Genomic DNA, 24,517 nt, shown 5'->3' with positions numbered 1-24,517 from the left:
TATCTATTTCTGTTAAATTCTGTTAAATGAAAAATATGAGTCATTTAAAAAAAAATTTGTTTAACCCTTTAAATGGCATTTTTACATAAAAATATTTCACCATATACTATATGGATTACACAATGTAAAAGTGATATTATTTTTGTGAGTATAGTCCATATTATGTATTATAACATTTGAAATAATCTTTGAACATGTCTATATATATGCATATATTAGTTTTACACCTTTTAGGAATTATATAGTTGTGTGCATATGATTATGTAACTTCAATATATATCCTTCACCTTTATTTAACCAAATAAGTTTTAATGCAAAATAATGATAATATCATTTATTTTTTTTGTGAAATCATGTTAACTCGTTTTTTTGCTATAAACATGTCTATAATAAATTTAGGTGTTTGGTTACTAGTTCATATATATTGACCAAATAATGTTTTTCTGTTTCCAAATCGGAACTAATTGCACTTTTTATAGTGTTAAAATTGTTATTATCATTTTTGCTATTTGTAATATCAAAATGGTTGCTTATAAAATACTCTGATAAAAAAATATAAATTTCATTGGCATTTGCTTTTTTTGTATTACTATCAAGAGCATATTCAGAAATATTTTTAAAAGATAAAAGGTCTACTTTATAAATAGATGAATCTAAACTTTTTAAATATATTTTTTTATTTATAAATAAATCAATATTTTTTGAAGTAGGGCAATTTTTACTATATGTTGAATCTATATAAAGTGTAAAAATTTGTAAATTATTTATTTCATCAATTTCAACATATCCTTTAACAAATCCAATATATGATAGTATTTTATTATATTCTGAATCATTTGAAACATTATTAAATAGTTCATTATTTTTTTTATATATTATTCTATTTTGTAATATGTTTGGATTATTAATTAATTTGTTAAAAAATGAGTTTAATAAATTAATAAAGGTTTTTTTTTCACTGGAATTATGCTTATCACTTTTTAAATAATCTTCAAATATACTGTTTATTTTATTTCCCGTAAAAAAATTATCTATAGATACACTGGGGACTTTAGAATATTCAGTTACATTATTTTTTTGGCTATCATTATTATTACTATTGCTATCATTTTTTACTTCACTATTATTTGGGGTACTGTTTTCCATACCTGGTGCAATAGAGGTTTGGCATGACTGCATCATGTCTAATATTAACTTTCCTTTAGGTGTTGACATAACTTCATATGGTGTATTCAAAATATATTGGGGAATACCTTTTCCAAGAAGAAAATTACAAGCTTCATTAGTAAAATTATTACAATTCCAATTAATTAAATTATATTTATCTGTAGTAAAGTTTGGTCGAATTCCATCAAGGTAATCATGAAAAAATGTTTTATCTACTTCAGTTTCTCCCATATCTATAATTTCTACTGGTTTTATGTTATAAAGTGATTCGAATTCGTATGGAGGCAAACACATTATTCCTCCTCCTGTATTAACACAAAGAAAGCAAAGAAAAAAAAAGATAATAATATATTACATTGTAGAAGGAACTAATACATATAAGTCTAAAATTTTCATAACTCTCTTACCGTAAAAATATTCCATGTTATATATCAAAACGGCTGTATGCCAAACTCCACCAATTTGTTTCCCAATTAACAGCGGAGACCACAATTTTACCCTGCCATAAAAAATAAAGTCCAAGCAAATTATAATAGCAATAATAATATGATGAAATAAAAGCAAATATATTTGGAGAGACTCAACACGAATTTTCTTTCGATATACTAAATAATAGTAAAGAAATGAAAGAGAATCATGTTGGGCATATAAAACGGTTCGCTATGCTTAATACTAAATAAATATATATATTGTATCATTACATTCCTCGGGATAAGTCGTATATCTTTAGCTTAACATTATATGTCGTTGCCATGATTGCTTGTGTTATAAGCTATAAATCGTGGATAATAATGTTGATAAGAATATCGAAGGTATGGATATATATACTGATGAGTATATCAAGTTAAGCAGCTTATTTAGCTTGGATACATATGTATTATACTTCTGAAAAATATACAAAATTTATAGCCTTTTAATATGGGTTATATTTTTAGACTTGTAATTTTTTTTTGTGTATAAATGGGATATAACTTAATATAATAAAGACGTATTAATTTCGTTTGAATGGACAAAATTATAATATACATACAAAAATCGAAAAAGGAAAAAAAAAACAAATATATATAATTGAATAATAGTACATATATAAGTCTTTATTAATTATCAATTGGACGCATATATATATGTATGTGCGTTTTTATAATTATTCTATAGCATTTTTATATGCATAAAAAAACGTATATATTCTGAAAATGTTACAGAATTTTAATTTTGTTTTCTATATGTTATATTTAATCAATTATAGGAAACATGTACATAAAAAATGAGTGCTTGGATGCGTATAATATATATATTTATGTATAAAAATTAGTATATAAAAATGAAATTACACTTAAAAAATTATACTTTTGAAGACTTTAGTATTTTAAATTGTTATGCCAATGATTAATCTCATGATGTTATGTAAAATTATGCTATGCATAGATATATATAGTAGTTGGCAATTATGAAAAACATAAATAAGCGGTTTTTTATATTTCCAAAAAATATATATTATATACCCATTATCATAAAATTGTTAATATAAAAGGAAAGTATAAAACTTATTTCTGAATTTCTTTACGGAATAATTATACAATTAAAAAAATTACGTGTGCATTTTTTTAACAATCTGTATTATATCAAATCAGATTGAAATTGGTTTTAAAAAAAATTGACTATAAATTAACGCTACAAGAAAAAACGTTTCCATAATATATAGAAATTGTAAAATAAAAAAAATAAAATATAGTGATACATAGGTACATATATGCATTCGTATATCTATTAATAATTTATTTTAATTTATTTTATTTAATATTTGTATAAATCAATAAATATTAAAAAATATATAATTTTTTCGTTCTATTAAAATAACCATGACGAGGGTATTTATTTTTTAACAAATGCATATTAACAAGATCATTCCGAATTTTTGTTTTAATACATTTTATACATATATATATTTTTTGATAGCATATTTTGAAAAATGATAGTTGAAAATAAAACTACGGCTAACGAAACATTTGATGTTATATATGAAGAAGTAAAATTAGAAGATTTTGAATTTGAAGAACAAATCAAAACATTTTTTTATCCTTGTCCGTGTGGTGATATTTTCGAAACAACATTAGAGAAGCTTTTAAATGGCGAAGATATTTTAACATGTCCTAGTTGCTCATTAACTATTAAAATAATTTATAATTTAAGCGATTTAAATAAATATTTGCAAAATAACAACTAAGCGATAATGTTGTAACAATTATCGAATGGGAATAAAGAAAAAAGACGAAAAGAAATAAAAGTATAATAACAATCAAATAATAAAAAGCAAGCAAGCAAGCCCATTTTTAACATATATAGATATACGCACATTTCTTGGCCATAAAATAAGAAGGATGCATAAAGATCTTGGGCCAAGCGACAATGAAAAGGAGGAACGTAAAAACGAAGAAAAATCAGAAAAGGTTATAATTAGATTAAAAAGAAAAATTGATGATGCAACTATACCATCAATTTATATAAAAAAATCAAATAAAAGAGTATGCAATGGATTGTTTTATAAACATGTTGATACATTAATGCCCGATGTAGATATAAATAAGGAAAATGAAGAATGCATTAATATTTTTTTAAAACATGAAGAAAATAATTCAAGTAATAACAATTTATCATATGCTGAGAAAAAAAGGAAATTTTATTCATTAAAAAATTATGAAAAAGACTTTAAAGAAGTTATAAATAATTTAAAAAAATATAAAATAGTAAATGAAAATGTTCAATATGTTGATTTTGAAGGACAAGAAAAGGAAATATACAAAATAATTGATGTAAATTTATTAAATGATAATTCAGATGATAAAAATCGAAATAATCCAATTCATGATAAATATATAAAAACGAAAGATGAAAAAGATAATGAAGACGGTTTAAAAAATTCACAAAATTATGAATATGATTTATATATTTTGGATGATCAAAAATTAGATATAAATTATTATATGGATTATTTTTATGATATAAAAAATAATAATGTTGATGTTTCCGATGTTATTGTGTTAGAGGATGCTTATGGAAATAATTCAAATGAATATGAACAAAATTCTTTTCTTTCATCGATTTCGGATATAGATACGATAAAAGAAATGTCCGATTATCCTGACGAAAATTCAAACAATAGTATCGGCTTTACTGATAATACTAATAATGATCTTGATGAAATACTAAGTAATAATCGTTGCTATAACGATGATCTAAATTATAATATAGAAAATAGTATAGAGAATAGTATAACTGATATGTCTGACAATAGAAGTAATAATGACGATTTCGATAATGAAGTATATATAGACTATTCATATAATGAAGGAAATGAATTTTGTGGCGATGAAGAAATGATTGGGTTTGATGAGGAAGACTTATACTTTGATAATTTTAAAGAAGAATTTGCCAGTGATAAAAATGGAAATGATAATAAAGATCCAATTTTTTGTAATAATAATAAAGAAAATTATTGTAATTTTGAAAGTTTCCCATTGAGAGAAAATGGGCACAGTGAAAAAAAAAAAAAAAAAAAAAAAAAAATTAGTAGCGAAAATATTCAAAAAGTTAATTCATTAATATTTGAAGACAATATAAAAGATGAGCTGGAAAAACGATTAAAAAATATAAACAAAAATTTATATAATGTAACCCTATCTGATAGGTTAAAAATTTTAGAGCAAATGGAAAATGAATATTACTGCAAATAACAAATCAATCGTAAAAATTTGTGAATAAAAATATAAAGCTAAATAAAATATGCACACGTAAATATTTAGCGGCAGTATATATAGAAAAAGTTTCGAGGAAATACATAAGTATGTATGCCCCTATTTTTCTATATCATTTAAAAAATTAAAAACCTTTTTTTTATACTTTTTTACATTTTTTCTTTTTGTTTTTTTTTTACTTTATTTACACACATTCTACTATGTTTTTTGTAAAACCATTTTATCATATTTGTAAAAAGAATAATTAGGACCATAAATTTTGACTTGCCTTACTCTGGTATCCTTGCCATATTGCTGGCTTGACAATATACAGATTTGAAGGCAACGACAATATATGCATACATTTTTGTTTTTTAAAACTTTTAAATTATAATTACTGAAAAATGAAAAAAAATTAATTTTTTTTAAATCAATTACAAACCAAAATGGGCCATCCAAAGAATACTTGTTTATATCACAATATGTTGTACAAAGATATTCAAGATTATGTTCATCATTTCCAATTTTTATTAAAATTTCACAGGGTGTATATGATTCATCGAGCAAATAATTAAATAGTAAACATATTTTTGAAACTTTTGTTAGCTTTAAAAATTGTATTGTTATTGTATGGGGTCCTATAGATGATGATTGCCAATATGTATTAACATCATTATCTTTTAATTTTTTTATATCATGCTTATTTTTACTACTTGATAATTTCCAAATTCCTAAGCATCCTACTTCAACATATTTTTTGCTTATTTTCATTTTTGGTAAATTATTTTTATTCATTCTTATATTATTATAAACTATCTTTTCTTTTTTGTCTACCATATTTAAATCTTTTATTATCTTCCATAAATAATAGTTTTCGTCTTTTTTTTCCATTTTGTTTATAACCCTATTATAAATATTGTAGTTAATTCCACATTTATATCATATGTTTATCAGTATTTCGTTTTATTAAAAATTATATTTAAGAATAGAATATTCACAAAAATTTCCATCAAAATTATTGCTTAATACATATGCAAGTGCATATTTCTATTTATGCTATATGGTAAAGGACGAAAACAAATATTATCTTTTGTATTAAATAATGTGATAATTATTTAAAAAAAATATACTTCAATGAAATTATTATTATTATTCTTTTTGTTTTTTCCAATATATTTCTATAAAATATATGCCTTTCTGGGTTTATATGGAATTATATAAACATGCATGTGCACATAAGCATAATATGTCTACGTGAAAATAAAATTTGGATAATTTTCTTTTTCAAAACATATTAATGATAACATTTTGTTTATAATTTTTATTAATGCTTCAATAAAATTTTCGTTAGACTGTTTTATAAACGGGAGTTTATTTATAGGAGTCATTCGGAATTATTACTTAATATGACTTTAAACATATGAATAGATCCAATAACTAGTATACTATGCGAAAAAAACTACAAACCTCATAAGTAATACATATGTATGCATTATGTGTGAGGATGCCCGAATAGACATGCCACGACCTATCATTAATGAATGCAACTGTTCCTTCTACTTTAAAAAAGAAAAAGCAATTGGATATTTTTAAAAAATAAGAAGAATTGTTTCAAATAAATCCCCTCGATTTCGTTTTTATTATTTTAAAATTCTTAGACTATTAAAATTAACAAAATTGTAATTAATATTTTAATTTTGAACAGAGTCTATATTATTGGACGTTTTTCATTCAGTGTAATATTTTAAATACAATATATATATTTAAATAAAAATATACACATGCATTATGATAAATTTTATAAATATAAAAAAAAACAATTTTGTTAAAAAAATAATTAATTATATATATGCACATATATAAAAAAATTACTAAAGAAATATATAAAGATTATTGGATACATAATATATATTGTATTATAAAATATTGGGATGTAACCTTTCTTTCTAAAGGGAAGAAAGTGGATGTTCACCCAACATAATACTATACATACAATTCATTATGTGTGTATAGAATATATATATATATATATATGAATAATATTATACAATAATATATCGTATAATATTTATACTTCTAAATCACAAACAAAAACTTTCCCACAAAAAATAAAATATAATAAAATATGTAATATGCATATATAAAAAACAAATAAGTATATTATCTAAAAGTATTAAAAAAAAACAAAAAAAATGTATTAAATGACTTGCCTTTATATCTTCAATAATTTAGAAGGGTAAATTATATGCCTTGTATATCATGATCAGTTTGATATACTTCATTAAAGATGGGCATAATATATAATGAAATAATTTTCTCCATACCCTCCCAATTGCTTATAAGTTTGTATTATTATAAATTATTTTAAAACATCCATCCTGAAATTCCTTTTAAACTACTAACAGTTGAATTTAGGATATGATTTTTACTATATCTAGCAGATGGGTTAGGTATTTTCACATTTTTATTTGCTTCTTTATAATTGGAGCATACTGATTCATTTAAATATTTAACTCCTTCATCCAATTCGAATTTTTTTTTTTTTTTTTTTTTGAATCGAAACCATTTTCGTTTTTTACGTTGCTTCTCAAAACATGATTTATAATCATTTAAACTCTTATTTTTATAATAAAAAAATATATTCTTCTTATCACGATTTTTTATAATGTCGTCCATGTCCGTTAGGGAACAAAATGTATCATCTCGTTCGATGCCATAGTCCCCTTTTTTTTTATTATATGAGCGGTAGTTGTCAACATTATCCACTCCAGCACTTTTGCATAGTTTAAAATTGTGGCACTTTCGCATTAAGTTATTATCTATAAACTCCTCATTGTCATCGTCAATTATTTCGTTATCTATTAATGTTGTTTTAATATTAACCTTATTGTATTTATTATTCCTCTTCACACAATTTGCAAAGCTTAAACGACAATTGTATTTTTTGTTATTTTTAAAATTATTGAATCTCAATTCACTTAAGCCGTCGATTGTAGCAGTCATTAGCTTTGTTCTTTTTATATTATTACATGGAAGGGAAAAAATAAACCTATGTATATATAGTATATATATGTAGGTTTATCACTTCTTTTGCAGTATTATAATAATACATACAATATAGTATATGTATATTATACGATCAATTATATTTATATGTATTAATTATCAATAAACAATTACATACAAAATATAAATCAACTATGCATATACATATAATGTTTATATGCACACAATGCTTACAATCTAAATTTTAATCACAAATTATATATGTGAATAGTAATTAGCTGATAGAGAAAGTAAAAAATAAATTATAATGCAATACAAAATGCTTTGTAATATTAAAACGGACAAAAACTAGTTTTTTTTTTAATATAACAGTAGTTCGTAATTTATGTTATATTTGTTTAACATATTGTTAATGCTGCTCATGTTTTAAAGACTATAATAATATAAATACATGCATTAATTATACAAAAAATATATTATATATATAGAGTATAAAGATATATAGCAGTTAAAAAGCGGAGGTAAGGTAAGGTTTAAATTCTTTTGTAATAAAATTATCAAAAGAAATTCAACAAGGATTAAAAAAAAATTAGTATAATATATTTGTATAATTATGTAATAATATTTATAAAAGATTATTTAAAAGATGATTTCTTTTCATCAAAAAAAATTATGTAAAATTCGATTGCATTTAAATAAAGCATAAAAAATAACGAAAATAAATAAATTTTAATGTTTGTAAAAAATAAAATAAAATAATTATTACATTTTAATCGCATTTATATTTAACTGTAAAAATTGTATTTTTAAATTATTAAAAAATTATATTATATAGTATTATTATTATTATTGCATTTGCTAAGGAATTTAAATTTATTTTTATATATAATAATTCATTATTGTCAATATAATAAATAATTTTACATAATTTTAATATTTTCTAGTATAGGGATTAGGTAATAAATAATATAAATATTGGGAAAATAATTATTTTATCAGCAAATAAAAAATTTTTTATTATTTTGTTTTACGTACAAAATTAATGAATAAATTGTGTATGCTGAAAAAATTAAAATAATAATTTTTAAAATAACAAAATGTAGGGCGCCATCATTATATTTTATGTGCATAGTAAAAATGGGTACATGTATAAATATATATATATTTTTTTTCCATATGTATTTTATATTATTATCAAAAACACAAATAGTATTATGTTATTTATTATGAAATGTGACTGTTCCCTTCTAAATCCACAATATTATAGAGAAAAGTTAGTGATATTTTATGATAGGACGAAAAATAATAAAAAAAATATATATGATGCAGTATTGCACTTTTTTTTATTTATTTATAAAAAAATGAAATATAATAAACGCATACTATATTTTAGAAATAATAGATATATGTTATAAATAAAATATAAAAATATTTATAAAATTTTGCAATATTGTTTACTGCGATAAAATAATTTTTTTATAGTGTAAATATGTAAAATTTTTATAAAATTAAAATAAAGTTTCTTTGGGTATTTTTTCTTTGATATCCGTTTTTTGAAGCATTTTAATTTATCCCTATATATTGTAAATGTATATAATGGTATGCATATTATAGGTATTATAATTATTTCTACGACAAGCTCATTTTTATATAATAATAAAAAGGAATTATAAAATACACGCACCAAAAAAAATTAATAAACCCTCCCCCCCTCGTTTCAATCCTAGGTCGTATCACACTTTTGTGCAAATTTTTGCATTATTAAAAAAAATAAAAACACTATATTTTATAAAATAATTTCAAATTTAAGGCAGGGACTATTATGCTACTGATTCCCTAATCTTTAAATTCCTTTCGATTATTTGTAAATAGTATAGCTTTATATATAAACGTGATAACATCAATATATTGTTATATATATAAGGTTAATGCATATAGCATATTAATTGATCCCGCTTTAAAAGCTAGGGCAATAATTCTCATATTTTATATAATAATTGTAAATAGAAAGAAGCCGTTTCTAGGAATTATTCATTTAAATAAAATTCCATTTGCTAGTAATAAGCGAATTACATATATTTCTTTTACAATGATACTATATGTGCCTTAACGAAAAACTTTATTTTTATATTGGATATAATATTAATAATAGGAAAGGAATGACCCAAATATCATAATAAATATATACAATTGCATTTTTTTTAATAGTATAATATGCTAAGCCTTTAAAGCGCCAATTTATTTTCTTATAAAAGTTTATAGTTAAAATTTACAATGAAAAAATATATAAAAAAAAGGTGTACTCGATAAAATTCGTATAATTGTGTATAGTAAAATTTTGTTAATTTTTTAACGAATATTTTAAAGGGAACAAAATATGAGAAATAATAAACCCATTTAAAAAAAATACAATTTATTTATATATTTTTTAGGAAATTTCATAGCATTGTGTGAAAAGCATTTATCGATTTATACCTTAAAAGTTATTATATTCTTTTTCATAAGCTTTAAACAATTTGTTATTAGGTATATCGTATCATATTGTATAACATACAATGAACTAGCAAATTTCTTATTCACATTATTTTAATTCCAACAATGTATGGGCATGGGCAGGAATATACTGAATAAAGAATGGTATAACTCATATATGCTAGCTAGCACATAATGCCTCATTTTATATGAATATTTTATGTGAAAAATGTGGCTATATATGGGCATATAATAGGCATATTTAAAACGGTCTTATCGTTTGGCATTATGTACTTATAAATCCTTGCAGCAATTGCAATGATATTTATGCATAATAATTTTCAAATATATAATCATCATTTATCATTTGTTTCAAATAATAGGTAGTATATGAAGCAGTTTTAATTGTTATATAGGAACATAAAATAAATACTTAAAACGAAATTTTTATTTTAGTGTTCCATTTTATAGACAATTTTTTTTTTTAACGATATAATTTCCATTTTAGCTAGCTTTTTCCTCAAAAAAAATAAAATAAACTTTATTAAAAAAATATATAGTACATGTCTATATTTATGTAAATATATAAAATGGAAAAAATGAAATTACTAAAAAATATATAAGTCTATTAACTCCTTTTTATTTCTCAAAAAAAATAAAAAAAAAAAATAAAAATATATAGGTTATACTATGTTATACAAAATTGAATTAGCGTGCACACATTTAAAAAAAAAAAAACATCGAAAAAATTATACTATATATATTATATCAGTAGGCTAAAAGTTTACAACATATTAAATTATTCTCTATTTTTTTCATAAAAAATATATATGTATAATAATAACAAAAAATATTTATATTTGTTGAAAGATAATGTATGATTTAAATGAAATTTTGGTGTAACTTTTGTTAAATAATTTTTGAAACATTTATTTTGTTTCTCTTTTTTTCATCCCTTATTTTCCTATTCCCCAAAATTTTTACTAATTTTTTATATTTTGTTTATTATGATAAGCGTATTAGTTTCGTTCATTTGATAATTAAATTCTCCATTTTTTATTTTTCATTTTTCTATTGAGATTGTATATTGTCGCGCTTTAAAAAGTATAAAAAAAAAAATAATTTCCCACATTTCACGCATATAAAGAACGAATGGGGGACAAAAAATGATTAATTGGGGGGCCACAAAAAACAATGAAACAAAAAATGAAAGGAAAATAATCCATTGTTATGACATAGGCAATAATAGTGAACAGAGGGAAGACATAAATAATTTATTAAAAAATATCAAAAATGAAGATAAAGAATTGTGTTTTCCCTTATTAAACTTTTATTTTTTGAATAAAAACTTTAAATATCAAAATTTAAAAGAAAGTTTAGAAGTAAATAGCAATATAAATGAATATATTAATTTGAAACTTCTTCATAAGGATATATATCCATCAGACGCCTCTTTTAATAAGGAAAAAATAAATAGACAAAAGCGAGCATGGGAAAAAATAAATGATTTGAAGATGCATGGAAAAACTGTGGAAGTAGACAGTCGAAATCGTGATGCTTTACACTTACTTAAAGGAAAACACAATGATTGTGAGCGCGATGATAATAGCAATATAAATAATAGAAGAAATAACGGATGGAGCAAAGGAAATATTGAATTACCAGAAAATGCCCCGGATATTTGGAAAAAAAATGATATAGTTGGAACATTTAACCCAATATATAATGCTAGAGATAAGATAATAAATGATAATTATTCTGAGTCTATTCCAACAATTGATGTTTTTTATAATTCATCGAAATTACTTACAATTCAAACTGTTTTCGAGCCAATTAATGATTATATATATTTACTGCGTCTATTACCAAAATTTTGTCTACCCCTATATGATTCAGGCATATTACAATATGCATGTGAAGATCCATTATTAAACCCCAAATTAAGAGGTCTTGAACTTTCTTATAGATTATTAATTCATGATATATTATTCTATGCCCTTTTTTCCTATTTATCTGATTTACCATTTTGGGCAAAACCCCCAATTGAACTTTTAAGAATTTATAATTATGAAAGTTTATATTCCTTTAATGATTATGAATCAGATCATACTGAACGGCTAGTTTTTCATAACATAAAAAATGTGTTATATAATTTTTCAGACACTATAAATAAAATTGAATTATTATATCCCAAAAATTATTACATTACTATATTTCCAAATATATACTTTAAAAATATTATCGATTTTTTAAAATCAGAAAATTTTAAATTAAAAAAAATTATAATTGTTATTAAAGGAAAAAATTTTATTAATGAACAAATGATAAATTATTTTAAAGAGAATTTAGAAAATTTTAAAGGAATTACTACAGAAAACATAAAAAGGGACATACATAAAAAACATTATAGGGCAAATAAAAATATAGAAAATTGTAATAATCACCAAAAGGATACAAAAAGTATAATTCAGGCCATTAAAAAGTGTCATGAGTCTAATAAAAATACTTCAGTTTTTGAAAAACATGATCATTGTAATATTTTAGAAAAAGACAAGTTAAAAAAAATAAATGTAAATGATAAAAAATGCGAGAATGATTCTGTTCACTTAACTTATGAAAGTATGCCCACACGCCAATACTATAAAGACAAAATTACAGAGAAAAATAAAATACACTCTAAAAAATTTGATGATACTAATATATCAAATAACGAAGAGTACTCTACTTTTTGCAAAAAAAAGAATAGCAGCGATTTGTCAAATGCACACAACATGAATGGGTGTGCACATAATAAATGTTATGAAAAGGAGAAAAGAGAAAATATAATAAATAAAGAGAAAGAAAATGATGATGACATAAGTGATAATTGTGATTCATTTGAGTCATCATGTAGTGAAAACGATGAAACAGATGATGAAAATGTTGATGGATTTTTTAAAACTAAGAAATTAAAAAATACAGTATATGATAAAGATAATTTCTCTTTTTTAAAATTTATTAATCAAATTATAAATTATGAAAAAATAATTGATTATTTAAAAAATGATCCACAACGTCAAGGAGAAAATTCAAAAATCCGATTTTATATAAAATTATTACTTTTTGAAAAATCCAACACATTTTATAATATAAATCAAGATGAAACAAATATAGACAGAATACAAAATCCATATTATGAAATGAACTCTGAAGAACAATTAGACTTGATAGATACTCAAGAAAACTCAACCCTAACGAGTACTGATATAGTTGGCTGTGGTGATAATAAAGAGAATGAAGAGACTGTTCCAGAAACAAACGATTTGAATTATAATTATAGAAATCACGAAAGTGGTAGCAGTTGTGATGGTGGAAATTCAAGATTAAAAGAGAATTGTAATGCATCCTCAGATAAAGAAGAAAAAATTAATATCAAAGAAATAAATAATAGTAGTCAAAATTCATCAGATGATTACATTGGAAATTTAATAAAAAATGTAAGAGAAACTTATGATAATAGCAATTTTTTATCATTTAAAAGTAATGAAGATATTGAAGGAGACAATAATTTAAATTTGGATCATGTACAAGATTCTCTAACGAGGATTACCTTCAATTTTAATTAAATGTTTTTTATATGGGAATATGTGGACATGCCTATGCATGTGCATAATATATTTTTTATTCTATATTTTTATCTTTAAAGGTTAATCATATTTTTTTCACGATTTTTTTAGTTATTTTTTACAATAAACGGTTTCAAATATATGAGCATTGCATATGCATGCCCATTTTGTACCCATTTTTTTAATAATAGTTTATGCTTCTTATTAATTGCAAAATTTGGAAGTTTTTTTTTAAATAAGTTATATATTAAAAAAAGTTTCAAAAAAACGAAAAAAATAAAAAATTAAAAAATGACTATTGCATTTTACAAATATAGTTTTAAAATATATGTATAAACATTTTCTTTTAATTTTTGTTTGCTTTGGTTCTTTGGTGAGACAAGTTTATATGCCCTTTTTGGAATCACTGAGGGCATTCTTTTGAGCTTGACTTTCTAGAAATTTTTTTTGAATATCTTGAATATCAAGGTTATATTTATCTGGATCTTTGAATTTTTTCATAAGGCGTCTTTTTTTCTTTTGTTTATAATAAATTTTGATTGGGGTTGCACGTATATTAAATGCTTCTCTTATTCTACTTTCCAAATATTTAGTATAATTTAAATATGCGGATTTTTCAGAATTACAAAAAAAAACAAATCCAGGTGGTTTAATATGTGCTTGAATAGCATAATATATATTTAGTGTTTTTCCTTTTATAGGGACAGGGGGTCTAAGTAAAAGTGCTTCTTTGATAATTTGATTTAAAGTATTAGTATTTAATCGTCGGGTGTAATTTTTATAAGCTTCTTCTGCATGTTGAAATATATTTGATAATCTTTGTGATGTTTTGGCTGATACAAATAAAACATCAGAAAAATCTATAGGTTTTAAAAGATTAAGTACATAATTTTTTGTGTCATTAAATATATCATTTTTATTATATATTAAATCCCATTTATTACAACAAATTATACAACTTTTATTTTCTTCCAATATTTTTCGTGCTATATTTATATCATGACTACTAATCCCATTAAATGAGTCAATAACTAATATACATACATCACTTCTTTTTATAGCTTTTTCAGTTCTATTAAATAATAAATATTCAAATTTTGTTTTTTCATTAAACGGAACATTTTTTTTTCTTTTTTGTATACCAGCTGTATCAATAAGTCTATACATTCTTTTATCATCTTTCCCTTTAACTAAAACATCAATTGAATCTATAGTTGTTCCAGCTATTGGAGAAACTATAAAACGGTTACAATTTAATATTTTATTTAATATGCTAGATTTACCAGTATTGGGTTTCCCAATAAAACTAATATTAATTGTATTTTCTTCATTTTCCTCTTCTTCTAATTCATTTATTTTTACTTTTTTTATATATTTTATGCATTCATCTAATATTTCCGATAACCCATTTCCATGTATACCACTACATGGGAATGGAGTATCAAATCCTAACTCCCAAAAGTTTTGTGCTTTAATATATCCATCTTTATAAGATTCACATTTGTTTACACAAACAATAACTTTTAAAAGTTCATTTTGCTTTGGAATATCCTCTTCTGTTTTATTTATATCATCTGAAAGATACTCTTCATTTTGAGATGCATCCAATTCTGTATTTACCCCCGATTTATTACAATCTATTTCGTTACTTGAGTCGGATAAGCAGCTTGGGGCTGCATTATCAGTCGCATTTTCATTATTATTGCTATTGCAATATGTTTTCTGCTGATCATTTTTTAGGGGCTCTCCTTTCGATTTATCATATTCACCATTTTTAGATTGTTTAGAAATTATTTTATTATATTTGTTTTTAATAAATTTCCGGAGAAATCGACATATTTCGAGATCAATAGGATGCACACCATTTATACCATCAACAACGAATAGAACAACAGAAGACTCTTCAAGAGCTAATAAAATTTGATCCCTAATTTCTTTCGAAAAATTTTCATCTTCAAATAATAATCCCCCCGTATCAACAACCTCAAATCTATATCCATCCCATTCTGATTTTCCATAAAATTTATCTCTTGTACTTGGTTTATCTAAAACAATACTACCCTCTTGAAATTTACGTGTAAGTCTATTAAATATCGTAGACTTCCCTACATTAGGTCGGCCTATAATTGATATTAATGGTAAATTTCGAATAATCTTTAAATCATTATATTTTATATTTTTTGCATATTTTTTGTTTTTGTCCATCTCTTCTTTTTCAGGTTCAGGATTCCCATTTTCTATCCCTGGATCATCTCTATCACATGCTTCTACATTATTTTCACATTCGATTTCATAAGAGTTTTCTGATTTGCTTATTCCATCTTCAGATTCATTAGGGGATGTTTTATTACATGAGAAATGGCTATTTGGATGATCATTTTTATTTTCATTTATTTCGTAATCATCTTTGCATTGCTTTATATCAATTATTTTAGAAGTTTCAATATCGTCTTCTTTTTCATTTATAATCGTTTGATTATCTTTTTTCAATTCTGATATTGATGATAATTTACTTTCCTCTTTATCTTCATCTGGTTTATTATCATACTCATTATAATTAGGATTAGTATTAAAGATATTGTTTTTTATTCCCTGACTTTTTTCTGTTTCATCATCTGAATTTTGATTTGATGAAAATGCGTTCAAAATTTGAAATACTTTTTTCTCTTTTCTATAGTCATTTTTCGAGCTATTATGCCAACCATTTTTTACATAAATTTTTTTTTTTCTCTCTTTATGAAATAAAAAGCTATGTTCACCTTTCACCTTAATGTATTTTATAATATAACAATTGGAAATGGATAATAAGGAAAAAACGCCAAATGCTATTACCGATAAGAGTTTATATTTCATAATAAATATTATTATTATTATTGGTGGTGTGATTTTATTTTTTGTTATTATTCGAATGGGACATGCTACTTTTACTTAAATCATCATATTATACATGTGTGTATGCATATGGATGCTTATATGTACTTTTACATTGTACCTCGAATATATAAGTAGCCCAAAACTAAGCGTATAATAAAATATACGTGTTAATAATAACGGCCAATTTCTGTTAGGTCATTATATCACAAAAATATGTAAAATACATGCTAACACAAATACATTTTTAGACTTCTTTTTTTATAATCAAACAAACAAGCCCGAATAAATTATATCAAATACCCTACAATTAATAAAACGGCGTGGTATTAATACAAATAAATTCATTGGGCAATTTATTATAACATATTAAAAATGGATATGCCAAAAATAACTAAATGAAATAAAATTTAAAAAAATTCTTTACTCAACACAAACTACAATCATAAAGTGATGAAAAGAAAAAAATTTTATTCTATAAATTGGGTACTTTATTTTTATATTTTTGAGCACGGCTCGATCTACATTTTAATAGTATTATAAACTTCAAATATTTTTGAAAAATGTTTTACTTTAAAAAAAATAAAATACAAAATTGTCAAAAAAAATTATCCCCATAATGAATTGAGGTATATAAATAAAAAAAAAATATATGTATTTGTAGAAAGTAGAAAGGCTATTTTTTTCGGTATTTTTTTTATTAAACAAAATTTGAAAGAAATAGCACCAAAAATATTACTATAACAAGATATGACATTTTCATATATTTAAAATGAAAAATAGATGAAATATATTAAACATATTAATTCTATAGATAAAACAAATATAAATTTATGTATATAAATACATTTGTAAATGGACATTAATTAATTGTTTTAGTGTTACTCCTTGAAATTTTCCACTATTTATGGATTTCAAATTTTTATACTTAAATGATAGTGTGCAAAAATGCTTTTTTATTGCATATTTTTATTTGTTAAAATGTTTTTTCATTTTTTCTAATTTCAAATTGGTTAACATTGTTAGAATAAATCGCCTCCAAAAATTTAATGCTCTCTTTTAGTCTTGATAAAACTGTTATGTCGTGATAGTTCCTTTTTGAACACGCTTTTAATATTTATATATAGTACATAAAAAAATTAAACCCAAATAGGATTGTGAATATGTTGCAAATAAAATGATCGAAGGGCATAACATAGTATGTTAGACATTTTCGAGGTTTCCCATAATTTTCCTTTTTTTTGATTCGCTAATTTTTGTAGATTTTTCATTTTCGTATATTGACCTTCGCTTAGCTTGTTCCGAGGTTATGAAATCTTTACCATTTGGGTTGGCACCATTTTGTGATTCTTTCATTTTATCAAATTCATCTACATTTTGATCAAATATTAAATCGTTAGCAAAATCGATAATTAAATGTCTTCCATATAAATGGGTATGTTGTAATGCATTTATGGCAGCAAGACATTCATTTTTAGACATAAATTCAACAAATCCATATCCTCTACTTCTATTATATGCATTCTTAGGTATTCTAACATTTTTAATATTACCAAATGCAGAAAATAATTTTCTTAATTCTTCTTTCGTTACTTGAAAAGCTAAATTTTTCACAAGTAATTTTTTTGTAATTTTTTTTTTATCTTTAATTACTTGTTTTTCTTCATTATTTTTAGATGCTTGTTTATTTTTTTTAATTCTATTATGAGATAAGCTTAATTCTAAAACATGTCCATCTAATTTAGTCGCTGTTAATTTTTTTATAGCTTCAATAGCTAGTTCTTTACTTTTAAATTCTGCAAAACCATAACCTAAAGATATATATTTATTTTCTTGCTCTGTTTTATCATTTTCTTTGTCTGTTATATTGTCCTTATGTTTTTGTTTTATCGCTTTTTTGCTTTTTACAATATTGCATGTTATAAATCCGTCTAATTTTTCGAATAATTTTTTAAAATCTTCTTCCTTTGTGTTAAAATTGATATTCTTAATATAAATACTGGAGTGAGTAATTTCTTCATCACTTGATTCGCTATCATATGCTTCGACATTATTTTGATGTAATGCATCATTCGAATTTTCATTTATTTCTGTCGTTTCATCAGTATTTTTATTATTTTGTTCAAACAAATTGACAGGTGCCCATTCCAAATATAAAGGCAATTTTTTATATCGTATATACGAATTTGATATAAGAGCTTTTTTTGCATCTTCTGGTTTTTCATATTGTAATATAGCTATATTTTTATAAGGAGAAAAACTGATTTTTTTTAAAATACCATGCTTCTTAAATAAATTAATTATATCATTTTCATTTGTATGCATAGATAAATTTTTAACAATTATAGTATCGTCACTTCTTTTATATTTTATTACTTTGTCCGTTTCATCTTTTTCATCGTTTTCTGGTTTTGCATTTTCCTTTTTGTATATTTGCTCAAATGCTTCTAAAACAATTCCTTCCTTTCTTATCCATTCTTTCATTTTATTAATTATAAAAGTTTCAGTTAATGAAACATTAACTGCAATATTTTTATCTCTTATGTTTAATATAGATTGAGGATCACAATTTGTTTCTTTACAAAAATTGTAAATATTTGAATTGATATCTGTGTATAAAATATTCCAGATATTTTCATTTTGGCAATTTCTTTTTTTTTGAATTTCCAAAATTTTTTTATATGATGTCTTAGATTCATTAGATAATTTAATAAATATATTATTTTTATTTTTTTCTAAATTTTCAGAATTATCTATCTTTTCACGAGCATATTTTACGCTTAATATTTTACCTTTATAAATAGTTTCATTTAAATTATTTTTTGCTTTTTCACAAGAACTTGGAAAAACGAAACTAACAAAAGCATATGTTTTAACATTTGTGAGATCAATATTGGCTATATTATTTTCGTTCTTGTTATTTTCATTTTCGCTTTCATTTTTATTTCCTTCTTTTGTATTATTCGAGTTTGTCATTTTTTTAGTATCATCTTTTTTATTTCGATTTGATGTGTTATCATTATTTTCTTTTAACAGTTTTATAAAAAAGTCTTCTCTTGATTTGTTATCATTTTTTTCGTTCAAGCATATATATTTACTTCCCTTTTTTGTATTTTTAAATATATGTACATCTATTACTGGACCATATCTTTCACATAGACTTTTTACATCCTGTTCATCTACAGGAGGAAGATTAAAAATTATAAGTTTCCCCGTGTTTATATTATCATTGTAATCTATATCTTCTGGCTCGGAGTATAATGGTTTTGCTTTGTCCATGGAACTTATTTCATCCTCACTTTCTGTATCATCACTTTCAAGTAAATTCCTCTCTCCTTCATCAGTTTCTTTACTATTTTCTTTATCATTTCCTTTATCTTTAGATATGCCTTTTAGCCAATCGAGGGCATTTTCTTCCTCTACCTCGACTGTATTCTCTTCCATATTGTCAACATCATTATGTTCACCCCCATTTATGGCTTGACTGTTTTCGCTAGCATTATTGTTTTTTTTTTTTTTTTTCTTTTTTTTTTTTTTTTTTTTTTCGCTATTTTCAGCTCCATTTAGCTCGTTAACTTTCTCTAAATCGGCGTCATCGTCTATAAATATAACATGACTTCGGGTTGTATTCATTCCTGCTTTTGTTTTTTTTATTGTTGTCATTTTATTTATAAATTGATCGTTTTTTATAACTTTTACTGTGTTATTTTGTTTATCTTTTTTATTCGTTTTTTCAGATTGCTGTATTCCATTCAATTGAAATGTATTACTATTTTTTGACAATATTGGAGAAAAGGCATCTTCTATAGTTATTTTACTTGTATGAATATATGTATTATTAAATGATTTTTTAAAATTTTCACAATCTGTATTACTGATGAAACCTATAAAGCATATTTTTCTCGATTCGTAAGACTCTTTATTTTTAATTATTTTTTTCCTTTTCATTATTTTTATATCTGTTATTTTAAAATCATATTTGCCTTTCATTTTAAAAAAATGTTTTTTCAAATCAAATTCATTCATATACTTTGGAATATTTTTAATGATAACTCGAGTTTTTTCATGCATAGATTGATGTTTATAATTTCTGTTCATCAAATTATCATTTCTATTATATCCCTCATCAGGGATATAGCCACCATCACCTTTCATTGGATCTGTATCTAAATGCATTTTTATCAATTTTATGATAACTCTTAAAACATTTCTTTCATTTATAAAGTAGAAATTAGTCTGATCAAACTAATTTATATACTATATGGATTTATTATTATTTTTAATACAGTCATAAACCCAATCAGATATACATAAATTTGTATATCGCTAAATGGTGTTAATAAATGTTTAAGCTATCTCTTTTGTTTTTTATTTTATCTGATTAGCCTATATTTTAGTATTGATAGACTTTAAGAATTTGCTATATATATATATATATATATATATATATATATATATTTTTCTGTATGGTTTTTATTTTGGTTTATTTTATTCTTGGACGGGAGTAGTTATTTTTTGTTCATACGCTTTAAATTATTTCCTTCTTCCATACTAATTTACGCTAATATTACTATTTCAAATTTTTTTTATTCTTTATTTATGCATTCTTCATAAATTGCAATTATTCTCTTTTCATTTATTGGAAAAAATATATCATTTTGGAGGTATTATATATTTTTATATGCATTTATTTTTAAAAACAGTAAGCATAATAAAAATATCACAATTGAATATGTATATATATAATATATTTTGTTAGCTTCCTATATTTATGAAAGAAAATTAATAAAGTTGATGAAAAAAAAATAAAAGAGAATAAAACTTGAATATGGAAACAACACCACCAAAAATAAAATAAAAAAAATAAAAAAAAATAATTAAACGGGTGACAAAATGTATGCATAAATTTTTTGCGCCGTCGTTTTTTTAAAAATTTGTAAAAAAAAATGTTCCGTATTTTGTTCTGTATAAAAAAAAGTATGGGAATAAAGGAATTATATTTTATAAAAATTAAAAAAAAAAAAATAAAAATAATATAATGTAAAAAAATTATAAAACTATATAGAATTGAGGTTTGCTCGCTTTTTTTGAAAGTTTAAAAAATGTCTTAATTTATTTTATATATAATATATCTATTTTTTTGTTTGATAGTTTTGCTAATATGTTACATTTTTTATTACATAAAAATGAATAAGTAAGAAAAAAAACAGACCATATAAATATCACAATACAATGTCTGTTGTATTCCTTTTCGTCTTTCTACATGAATGTATTTGGGTAATGTGCTATACCTTTGTAAGTATATATACACATATTATATAAATTAAAAAAATGGACGATGAGACTGATATAATAAGTGTGTTGGAAAAACTCGTGTTTCGTTTTATTCTAAAATTATTAGATAAAAAACAAAAAAAAGTTATCTCAAAAAATAATATAATTGAAATAACAAGATTATATTACATTATTGAAATAATACTTAAAAATATTAATGGCAATATATATACAACTTTGAGGCAAATATTTTATACAAACCCTCAATTGTTTATATCTCAAAATATTTCAAATAGAACAATAGGAAAATTAACACAAATTATAAAAAAACCAAGGGAAATATTAAATATATATAATTCTCCTAAGGGAATAATTAGGGGGAACCTATTATTAAAAGAAAGAAATTTAAGTTAGACTTATATGTTCACACTTTTGCATAAACATTTATTTTTATTCATCATTTTAATACGCATACATAGTTACATATACACCTGAAAAAATATATATATGCTCAGCTATGCAACTCTTTTCTAATTTTAGGCGAATGGATTGACTGCATGAGTATTTTTGAAGTTGAGCCATATCGAAATAAAGATTACTTTTACTTATTTAAAATAGTTCACATATATTTTCTTTATTTTTTTCTTGTTATTCACATATAACTATTTTTTCCATTTCCCCCTTTTCAGACAAGAGGGCATTTAATATGTCCATTTGGAATAATCGATTTAAAAATACCAACAACTGTGAAATATGTTTTAATAATTGAAAAAGAGACAGTATTTTTTAAACTACTTCAATCAAATTTCATATTTAAATATGGACCACTGATTTTAATTACTGCTAAGGGTTTTCCAGGTTTGTTTTTTTTTTTCACAAAATTATTTCATGATGCATATAATTTACACTGAAATATATCTCTATTACTTATTATCATCTTCTTACTTTTGGATTTCTTTAGATATAAATACCAGACAACTCATATACGAAATTCAGAAAAAAAATAGCACCCTAAAGTTTTTTTGCTTAACTGATTATGATGCTTATGGTGTTTAGAAATAACCAATAAAATTGCACAAATAGTTATGCCTATTCATTTGTTTGTTTTTTTGAAACACAAAATGATATTCCCATTTTACTACGCACATATATACATACATATGCACTCATTTCGTATTCACACTTTTTATTTTACCAAGGCTTGAATGTCGCTTTCACCTATTCCGCAAAATTTGAGTCAAAAGTTTATTGTAAATAAAATTGATAAAAAAAGAACAATGAGAGAAACGAAAATTTTTCTTTATATTCAATGATTCGCGTATCTTTACATTTTATGAATATTGCCTTCTTATTTTATTGTTATTTTTTTAAAATAAATATAGATATGGATGATATATCAATTAATAATTTGCAATGGATAAGTATATTTACTCCCGAAGAAGGAATTCGAAAAAAAGCTTTGAAAGAAAGTGATTTTAGTAAATTATCCTTAAAAGATATTCGAATTATGGACAAGTATACTTATAAAATGTTGTACTTCAATATAACTATGTAACATATACAAAGATTATTTGTATTATTCAGATATACTTACTCCTACTTTCTTATTTTACCACACCGTTCAGCATTTGTACAAAGTTAAAGAACAACAACAAATTTGGGGCTTCTGAAACAAATCGATGGATGTAAGCTTAAAAATAAATCTTTATACTTGCACACAAAAGGAGAGCGCCACTATATATAAACAAAAACTTTATTACATATGTTTACCTATCTATTCTTTTATTATTATCATTTTATCGTTTTTTTAACCTTCAAGAGAACAAGTTGACAATATGAAAAAATCAGGAATAAAATACGAAATTGATGCAATAGCAGATATGGAAAAACACTTAGATACCAAAATTAAAGAATTTCTTTAAAAAAAAAAATTATTAAAAGGCTGTATTATATACCCATACATTTTTCAAGTTTAATATTATGAATATGTATTTTTTTACATGACGTATTAAAAATAAATTTTTCTTTAATTAGTTATATTTTTTTTTTTCGTTTTTATTTATGATATACACATCAATTGATATGTCCCCTTATTGGCAATACGTGTGGTATTGTATATCTATACATTTTTTAAATTCCAAAAAAATATATATTTAAATAAAACTAAACAATTAATAGCTAAATAAATGATACATAAATGACGAATAAAAAATATTATAAAATTGGAAAATGGAAAAATTAGCAAACAATCGAAATAAAATTATATACACAGCATATAATAATAGTTTAAAATGATTAGATATGAACAAAAATAATATTTTCAACAAAATTAAGAATAATTTGAAATGTTACAAGATTATTTGTTAAGAGATATATGTAGAATAACTTATA

At 22.9% G+C, this 24,517-nt stretch overlaps 9 protein-coding genes across 9 annotated transcripts; 4 read left to right on the top strand and 5 right to left on the bottom strand.

The window, feature by feature from the left end:
* Nucleotides 1–384: 384 nt before the first annotated feature.
* Nucleotides 385–1,921, bottom strand: PCHAS_1435500 (PPPDE peptidase domain-containing protein, putative; the record flags this gene model as incomplete). The annotated part of the gene is made up of 3 exons (XM_736800.2): nt 385–1,472; nt 1,575–1,666; nt 1,869–1,921. 3 exons carry the CDS (start codon nt 1,919–1,921, stop codon nt 385–387), a joined length of 1,233 nt encoding a protein of 410 aa, XP_741893.2.
* Nucleotides 1,922–3,136: 1,215 nt separating this feature from the next.
* PCHAS_1435400 (diphthamide biosynthesis protein 3, putative) lies at nt 3,137–3,391 on the top strand (the record flags this gene model as incomplete). The annotated part of the gene is made up of 1 exon (XM_016799691.1): nt 3,137–3,391. The coding sequence occupies one exon, from the start codon at nt 3,137–3,139 to the stop codon at nt 3,389–3,391; it is 255 nt and encodes an 84-aa protein (XP_016654947.1).
* Nucleotides 3,392–3,545: 154 nt separating this feature from the next.
* On the top strand, nt 3,546–4,898 carry PCHAS_1435300 (conserved Plasmodium protein, unknown function; the record flags this gene model as incomplete). The annotated part of the gene is made up of 1 exon (XM_727955.2): nt 3,546–4,898. The coding sequence occupies one exon, from the start codon at nt 3,546–3,548 to the stop codon at nt 4,896–4,898; it is 1,353 nt and encodes a 450-aa protein (XP_733048.2).
* Nucleotides 4,899–5,117: 219 nt separating this feature from the next.
* PCHAS_1435200 (anaphase-promoting complex subunit 10, putative) lies at nt 5,118–5,789 on the bottom strand (the record flags this gene model as incomplete). The annotated part of the gene is made up of 1 exon (XM_732904.2): nt 5,118–5,789. One exon carries the CDS (start codon nt 5,787–5,789, stop codon nt 5,118–5,120), a length of 672 nt encoding a protein of 223 aa, XP_737997.2.
* Nucleotides 5,790–7,262: 1,473 nt separating this feature from the next.
* Nucleotides 7,263–7,901, bottom strand: PCHAS_1435100 (conserved Plasmodium protein, unknown function; the record flags this gene model as incomplete). The annotated part of the gene is made up of 1 exon (XM_738930.1): nt 7,263–7,901. One exon carries the CDS (start codon nt 7,899–7,901, stop codon nt 7,263–7,265), a length of 639 nt encoding a protein of 212 aa, XP_744023.1.
* Nucleotides 7,902–11,542: 3,641 nt separating this feature from the next.
* Nucleotides 11,543–13,981, top strand: PCHAS_1435000 (conserved protein, unknown function; the record flags this gene model as incomplete). Its single annotated transcript, XM_730938.2, has 1 exon — nt 11,543–13,981. The coding sequence occupies one exon, from the start codon at nt 11,543–11,545 to the stop codon at nt 13,979–13,981; it is 2,439 nt and encodes an 812-aa protein (XP_736031.2).
* Nucleotides 13,982–14,365: 384 nt separating this feature from the next.
* Nucleotides 14,366–16,834, bottom strand: PCHAS_1434900 (GTP-binding protein EngA, putative; the record flags this gene model as incomplete). The annotated part of the gene is made up of 1 exon (XM_736113.2): nt 14,366–16,834. The coding sequence occupies one exon, from the start codon at nt 16,832–16,834 to the stop codon at nt 14,366–14,368; it is 2,469 nt and encodes an 822-aa protein (XP_741206.2).
* Nucleotides 16,835–18,055: 1,221 nt separating this feature from the next.
* PCHAS_1434800 (multiple RNA-binding domain-containing protein 1, putative) lies at nt 18,056–21,028 on the bottom strand (the record flags this gene model as incomplete). Its single annotated transcript, XM_737684.2, has 1 exon — nt 18,056–21,028. One exon carries the CDS (start codon nt 21,026–21,028, stop codon nt 18,056–18,058), a length of 2,973 nt encoding a protein of 990 aa, XP_742777.2.
* A 1,155-nt stretch (nt 21,029–22,183) lies between these two features.
* PCHAS_1434700 (meiotic recombination protein SPO11, putative) lies at nt 22,184–24,048 on the top strand (the record flags this gene model as incomplete). Its single annotated transcript, XM_016799690.1, has 8 exons — nt 22,184–22,535; nt 22,667–22,698; nt 22,816–22,984; nt 23,088–23,174; nt 23,326–23,376; nt 23,509–23,641; nt 23,752–23,811; nt 23,946–24,048. 8 exons carry the CDS (start codon nt 22,184–22,186, stop codon nt 24,046–24,048), a joined length of 987 nt encoding a protein of 328 aa, XP_016654946.1.
* Between the last annotated feature and the right edge of the window lie 469 nt (nt 24,049–24,517).

The sequence above is a fragment of the Plasmodium chabaudi genome, assembly GCF_900002335.3.
Source record: "Plasmodium chabaudi chabaudi strain AS genome assembly, chromosome: 14".
NCBI lineage: Eukaryota > Apicomplexa > Aconoidasida > Haemosporida > Plasmodiidae > Plasmodium > Plasmodium chabaudi.
The sequence above is the reverse complement of the archived record's forward strand: the minus strand, read 5'-3'. Positions and strand labels throughout refer to the sequence as shown.